At 33.6% G+C, this 7,502-nt stretch overlaps 1 protein-coding gene across 6 annotated transcripts; it reads left to right on the forward strand.

Moving 5' to 3' along the window:
• The first annotated feature begins 1,305 nt into the window (after window positions 1–1,305).
• Window positions 1,306–7,246, forward strand: LOC145560651 (ABC transporter I family member 11, chloroplastic-like). Of its 6 annotated transcripts, none has more exons than XR_014093297.1 (11): window positions 1,306–1,497; window positions 1,654–1,711; window positions 4,168–4,247; window positions 4,424–4,475; window positions 4,568–4,701; window positions 4,995–5,109; window positions 5,208–5,325; window positions 6,069–6,096; window positions 6,188–6,236; window positions 6,832–6,920; window positions 7,000–7,044. XR_014093297.1 is itself a non-coding variant. In XM_081621802.1 (10 exons), exons 1-10 carry the CDS (start codon window positions 1,409–1,411, stop codon window positions 7,076–7,078), a joined length of 828 nt encoding a protein of 275 aa, XP_081477928.1. In that variant the 5' UTR covers window positions 1,315–1,408; the 3' UTR covers window positions 7,079–7,246. The 6 variants fall into 6 exon arrangements, 1 of the variants encoding a protein (XP_081477928.1); XR_014093291.1 differs by having other exon boundaries at window positions 1,308–1,497; window positions 6,836–6,920; window positions 7,000–7,055; XR_014093309.1 differs by lacking the exon at window positions 6,069–6,096 and having other exon boundaries at window positions 1,308–1,497.
• Window positions 7,247–7,502: the final 256 nt, after the last annotated feature.

The raw sequence follows: 7,502 nt of genomic DNA on the forward strand, positions 1-7,502 counted from the left end.
CTATGCATCCAATATCTTTATTGTTTTGTAAGGGGGAACATGCAATACATCTACATTCTACAATAATTTGTAGTGCAATTAAGAAGCTGACCCAAGTTAGTAGTGCAACCGCTCAAGCATTGAAAGATTTGAACCACATCAACGACATTAAATTATTTTTTGTGGTTGCATGTAAACTTATTGATCTAGTATTGAAATTTTAAATTTAATTTGAATATTCTATAAATAGCTAATTAAAGGCTAAGGCTTACTCGAATTGGTAGTGAATATAATATAATGGACTACATATATGCAACATGCCTATAATAATTGTAGTGTGGCAATGTTTGCATATATGGGTGACTTGGGATAAATGTGCAACATTACTGCCATGGATACATCATACATGTTTGCTTAAACAACAAAACATAATGATAGTTGTTTTCATGCTTGATTGATTGCAACTTAAGTTAAAGATTCTTTTTAGGTGCAAAATTGTACTTGTAATTATTATTATACCTTATAAGTTATAAAGGTGGTGGCTTGGCTTTACTTATATTCTACACGTATCAAAATATGGATTATAACCATGATATGTAAGGAAATAGTTGAGAGATTGACATATATAAGGAATAAGTTTAATTTATATTCTAGCATTATTTATGAAAAAAAAAAAGTACATTGAAAAGTGAAGTTCATATTGAGTTTGCAAAAAAGTTAAAAGAGATAAGTAATAAAAGCACATGAAATAACAAAATTTATATGGGGAAGTGTTTGTAGAAGAGAAATAAAAAAAAATGTACTCCAATACATGTGAGCATTCTCTTGTCCCACACTTAAACACTAAACACTAAACACTAAACACTAAAAGGGGAGTGTAATGGTAATGAAATCCCACATTGAAAGAATTCAAGAGTTACCACCACTATATAAGGCTAAGGGGCTACTTCCCTCATTGCCATATGGTTTTGAGGTGGAACCTCCTTGGTCTTGTAAAAGTGGTGGACTTGCACTCTCCCGTGACGGGTGCGGCCCAGACCTGTATTTAACAGAGGTTGATAAGAGAGAAATAATAAAATAATAATAAATACTTATTAAACAAATAAGTGTGCGACTATTATAAAACAAATGTAAAAGAAAAATGTTGGGATTATATTGAATCGAGGTAAGATGCGAATCATCCGAACCAATATCAATTCATTGCTAATGCAATGGGCTTGCGATTATTACGAAACGAAGGGAGTATAAAAAATGAATCGAGGTAAGATGTGAGTCATCTGACCCAACCACCCAAGTGACCCAACCCATTATGATTCCCTGCTAATGGAATGGGCTTGTCTATTTTCATCCAATTTTGTGTTGGTTAATCATCTTCCTCATTTCTCAAAATCACCATTAATTCACCTTCTTAGGAGAGAGAAAGAGAGATATGGAAGTGAGCATGGCAGCTCACTCCCCTCTCATACATCATTCCAATTTCACGAGTACCCCACTTTATTCACTTCCCACCAATTTCAAGTAAGTCATCATCTTCTTCCAATCATTCTAATTTTCTGTACTCTATTATTTTTTTATGTTCATCTTATGAAATTATACTACAATTTAATCTGTAATTTCACCCTTTTTTTCTGGGGTTTTAGTGATTTTGACTAGTGTTTAACTTTTCTTTGTCAGATTGAAGTCATGCAAGAATCAGTCTTTGAGAATCTTATGCGACCATTCCTGCTTTGAGGTAATTACATTACAATTTATCATGTGCAAATGCATTTTACTTTATTTTAATTTGATTACACATGATGATTGACTTAGGGTATACTTTGAATTTTTTTTCTGGGTCAAATTATAGAAAAAATTCAATTGGGTTTGTGGAAAAAACAAAATCAAGTTGACTGTTGACTTTCAATTATTTTTCTATGATTTTTGTGATTGTTAATTGATTTTTAGGGTTTAGTCAGCTAATTTCTCGGTTCACACCCACCTATATTGCAAATGTTTGGGAAAAAGGGAATTTGTGGGGAAGAATCAGTGAAGTTTCTCTTTTGTAATTTGGTGGAATTTGGATGGAATAGAAAAGGAAATTATCACAGTTTTGCAACCATGTAAATTTCCATTGATTTTACCTTTTTTTTTTTGAAAAAAAAAAAAATATTGAAAGACAGTCATATTTTTGCTGATATTTGAAGTAGATTGTTTGAATTTTATGTTTTTATTTAGCACTTATTCTAGCAATGAGGGTTGTTTCTTCCTTCTTGGTGAACGGAACACATGCGAGGATTAACAAGTAGGTACTAGGTAGTACATACTAGTATTTTATTGCTGTTAATGGTCCTTGATGGTTCAATTTAAGTTGATTGCATTACTATGACATCAATGGTGAGAATCTGTGCAAACTTATGCAAATATTTGTGACTGTGTTTTCCTTTTATTTTATCATTGATTTAGCCATTATGATGTGCATATTACGATGTGCATATTACACAGTCTTAAGTATTGTATAATAATAAAAGGCAGTCCTACTTGACATAAAATTAAAAATGCACATTATCAGGTATTTGGTATAGTGAACAGTTGATAAAGAAATGTGGATCTGTCTAATTTTAGATGTCCTATGGTGTGGTTCTAGAACTTCTAGTTACATCTACCTCTGGGAGAAAATTAGGGATTACGGTGTGTTGAGAATGATGTGTAAAACAATATATGAGCCAAATCAATGTCATAAAATCAGTTTAAACTGTAGTGTACCACTGAAATGGATTACAGTAATGGAGTAAATGGGTCAAATAGTATTCCTTAAAATAATCCCTATCTTATTGATCACGTGAGAAGCAATACTTTTTGATTGCACCTTCTTAAGTGTTTTATACTGAGGGCTCTCGTTGTTTTCCCCTTAGATAAATTGTTGTTGGCAGCTTTACCACTGTAGTCTGTGGTATCCCTCAGAATAGAACAATAGAGTGGTAGTCCAAACATGGTGCAGTTGATTGATTTAATACTTCCTAATAGACAACTTGTAGCTTCATATAGATCAACTACCCTTATATCTAGAGTTGCCAAACTTGTATAGGATTATCCTGATAATTGCAACTGTGTGGGCTGACCTCACTAATTAAAACCTCATGGCACGTTTTACATCGAAGACCCTTGTAGGACAAATGCTTTTTCCGCATTTCCAATAACTGGATTTAGGCTTCTGTTGCATGCGAGTACCATTAGTCTTAGACTTCATCAAAAAACTTTCTTTATACTCCCTCCGTTTCATAGTAATCTCAACACTTTCCTTTTTCATCCGTTTCACAATAATTGCAACACTTCCTTATTTGGTAATGACCCACAGCTATTTTATTATTTCTCTCTTCTACCAACCCCACTTACACTAGTTTTTATTATTTCTCGCTCCTACTATCAATTAAATATATATCCCCACTAACTATACTTTAGATAAAAAAATTCTTCTTTTGGTCCCTACCCTATAGTTTTCCTAACCACTTTGTGTCAGCACTACTTTGCGATTATTACGAAATAGAGGGAGTAGCATTAATAATGTGATATATTTTTTTTTTTGACGAGATAATGTGATATATTATAGTAGAATGATCTTAGCATATATAGAATCAGTCTATCAGATGGTCAATTAATTTTTATATCAAAGAAAATGAGTAATATCAATTATATAAAATGTCTTCCTTGAGTAAGTTGCTTAAGCAATGTAATAGCTTATCTGGCTCCTATATTTACAAGAACTCTTTGGTCTCTTACAATTACAGTAATAGATTAGTCTTGCTTAACTCGTTGAGTAGCGACTATCTAAAAGGAAATTCAGCTGGATCAATAACCTGAAAATCCATCAACTGAGTATGTTCCAGCCCCTGCTTCTACTATTGATGCTATCATATCTTTTTATCCATATTTCTACATGAGGTGACTTTCTATTCCTTGATTGCAGATTTATGAAATAGCAATCAACAATATTATTAAGTGCTTTTAGGAACATACCTTTTTGTTTTGCTTGTAGATGAAATTAGATTCCTACTTTCTTAGTTCTCATTGTTATGGGTACAGTCTGCTTCTTAAAACTTTATTGAAGAATCTTGATGAATCCAATGGAAAATTATCTTTACATTTAGATATTGTGGACACTGTAACACTCATGTGCCCTTTTTTTTTTTTTTTTTTTTTGGTTCCTGCAAGGTTAGGAAGCTCTGTTATAAGCCACCTGGCACTCAGCTCAATATTCTGAATGATGTAAGCTTTTGTCTTCCACAAAAAAGGTATGCTTCATTTGGTATTTTTCTGAATACAATTACTCCAATTTTTGTATTTAGTAGCTTGAAAAATCTTTCTTATGGATTGGAGCCTGCTTTCTTCTTTCTTTGTCTCTTTACTTTCTGGTGTGTATTTTGTAAAAAATAATTGACAAGCTGACCTCATATTATGATTTCCTCAGTTTTGGCTTAATCTTTGGACGGAGTGGGAGTGGGAAAACAACATTACTGCAGGTTTTAAATAATTTTATTGGCAGTACCATCATCATCTCATCTTCTTGTGGTTTATGTTAGTCTGTTAATTTTTAACTTCTTTTTGTTCGCAGCTACTTGCTGGATTAAACAAACCAACATCAGGTTCCATCATTCTACAAAGATATGCAGAGGATGGATCTCCAAATCAGCCTCCTGAGTCATTACCACCACAGCGAGTTGGTATAGTTTTCCAGTTTCCTGAAAGGTGTGCAGTGTTGCTGAATTAGGGGCTGCATTTCATCTAATTATGTGGTTGGTCAATGGGATTTCTTAATTTTGCTTCTAGAAAGTAGCTTTTAATGCATATGAGAAGTAGGGTGTGTGTAATGGTATGGTCTTTACACACACACGCGCGCGCGCGCGCGCACACACACACACACACCCACCCACCTAAGTGAACCAATGATCGATATATCCCTAGTTATTTTTTTATTTAATTTATTTTTTTTAGATTATCAGTGGCCTGAAGTCCCTACTTGGTGTTTGTGATTGTGTCAGATACTTTCTGGCCGATACGCTGTTGGAGGAGGTAACATTTGCTTGGCCTAAGCAAAAGGGAGGTCTTCAAATAAGGGAACACCTTGCTTCGAATCTTGCACGAGCTCTAAATTGGGTATTGTTTATCTCTTTGAAAATTATATTATTTAATGATGGATCTTTGATTAAATCTACTATTTGTATTATTTTGACTTGCATTTATCTAATTGTTAGGTTGGTTTGGATGGTGTGCCCTTCGATAAAGATCCCCAATCCCTTAGTGGTGGATACAAGCGACGGCTTGCTCTGGCCATTCAATTAGTAAGAGCTTTTATTGTGTGCATCCATCTTGGTATTTACTCCATCCATTTCATAACATAATACACCCACATTTTCTGCGTTTGAACTTTGATATGTATACATATATTTTTAAATAATTATATTGGTTAGAATGTTTCAATGCTACAACATTTGAATTGTAAAATACTTATGATACTTCCTCTGTTCTTTAATGGTTGCACCAATTCGGTTTTACACTATTCACACGATACCATGTGACAATCTATTGTGATTTTTACGTGAGGAAACACATTCATAATTCAACTTTTTAAAATTTGTAGTTGTAGATAGTTGAAGATATTAATGGTTAAAATAATGCGTTGGGAAGTGTGAAACTCCAATTATTGCAATAACTCAACACAGAGGAAATTCAAGGCTTTATGTATTTTATCAATATATATTGAGAAAATATAACAATTAAATTCCATCTTTGGATGGTGTGGATGCCCAATATTATGAAATGGAGGTAATATAAATACCATTTACATTCCTTTTTGCTAGTTTTGCTTTCAATCAACACCCGTTTGGCCATTCCCTATTGTTTGTTACACTTCTACCTTATTCCTATTTTTATTGTCCGACATGCAACACTTAATATATATTTTTTTCTTTTCCTTACCTTAAGCCCTTATACAACTGTCTATATTCTTTCTTTTCCTTGTATAAATCCCACTGACAAACTCTTTTTCCTGCTAACACGCGGACATGGCCAACTACTCACACCCTCTCCATTCTTTTAAATATGTGTATCTACAGCAACTCCAACTTTCAAAAAAGAATGGAGGTACTCGAGTTAGTAGTAGTTTAACTAAGACATCAATAATTTAGTTGCAGTGATCCAGAGTGTTTGTTAACTTTTCTCAATTTTGTTTCAGATTCAAGTTCCAGAGCTTTTGATACTAGATGAGCCCCTAGCTGGTCTTGGTATGAAGATGCAATTTTTTTTTGAATCTTTTTATTTTTTTTTATTTTTTATAATTTACTAGCATTACCACATGCGTGCCTAACTCATGAACATTTTTTATTTCAGTTTCTCCCATAAATAGTTGACCACTTCTAAAGATAGTATGATAAGTTAAAACTATCTACATTATTCCTAGTGAAATCCATAGACCTTAAGTCCCCAACTAAGAACTCCATTAAAAACTACACTGATGTGCGGTAATGTTTAATATTTAGGATACATGTGGTATTTCAATTCAGATCCCAAAAAATGACCCCCAACCAATTTAGGGATGGAGTGCCTAGTACTTTTTTTTTTAGTAACTTATGTCTCAGTGTCTTGCTAAGGATCGGGTACATACACATAAGTGACATATCATACTGTCTTTAGGTGAAGGTTGAAAATTATGCTGGATTGCTTTTGCCTGTTGTTTTGTACAAGACACATATTAGTATTTTGGAAAAATGCATGAAAATGGCTGATAGAATTTGATCATTGTAGTCTTCCTACTATTTTAATTTATGAAGGCATCTTTTTGTTGGTCTGACTTAAATATCTATCAATTAATTAATTGAGGTAGATTGGAAAGCACGGGCAGATGTGGCTAAACTACTGAAGCATCTGAAGAAGGAGTTGACTCTACTTGTTGTCAGCCATGATCTTAAGTAAGCTTTCCTTAATTTTTGCCCCTCCTTCCTATACTGTGGATGTATCAATGGTGATATTGTGTATTCTGAATTACAGAGAGCTAGCGCCCCTTGTTGATCGATCATGGAGGATGGAAGGTGGTGGTGTTCTGAAAGAGGAGCTGCCACCATTATGAAATTAATTCTAAACATTGTTGCTCTGATTTAGATCTGATGCCAGCATTTTTATGTCTTAGACTTGGTAGTAAGCAATACATAAGAAAATGACTATATTGTTTGAGGAATGGTCTATGAATTGTCTTAAAAGATTTATGAAATGAATATCAGCAGTTGGAACTTACCAATTCGTTTCTCAAACCCCTAGATCCTTTTGTAGGTGTCTACCTTTTGCACTTAGAAGTGTGGTGGTTGTATATATGAGCCTTTGATGGTGCTTTACTTGATCAGCGGGTTTGGTTAAATGAAACAAAGCATAACTTAATATGTGGTGACACGGTGTGTAGGTAGTATTGAAATTTGATAATTTTGCCATCACCATTAATCTTGTTTAATGACCATGTTTTTGATAGTAGAAGCCATTTTATGAAGTGACATGGCATT

Source organism: Chenopodium album, chromosome 1 (genome assembly GCF_948465745.1).
Source record: "Chenopodium album chromosome 1, dcCheAlbu1.1, whole genome shotgun sequence".
NCBI classification, from domain to species: Eukaryota; Viridiplantae; Streptophyta; class Magnoliopsida; order Caryophyllales; family Amaranthaceae; genus Chenopodium; species Chenopodium album.

Bases quoted from the DNA above. Each gene is read 5' to 3' on its own strand.
- LOC145560651 (XM_081621802.1), top strand. From the start codon at position 1,409: ATGGAAGTGAGCATGGCAGCTCACTCCCCTCTCATACATCATTCCAAT. The intron at 5,295-6,187 runs GTAAGAGCTTTT...ATTTTGTTTCAG, and splicing joins TTGCTCTGGCCATTCAATTA to ATTCAAGTTCCAGAGCTTTT. The intron at 6,237-6,835 runs GTATGAAGATGC...TAATTGAGGTAG, and splicing joins TGAGCCCCTAGCTGGTCTTG to ATTGGAAAGCACGGGCAGAT.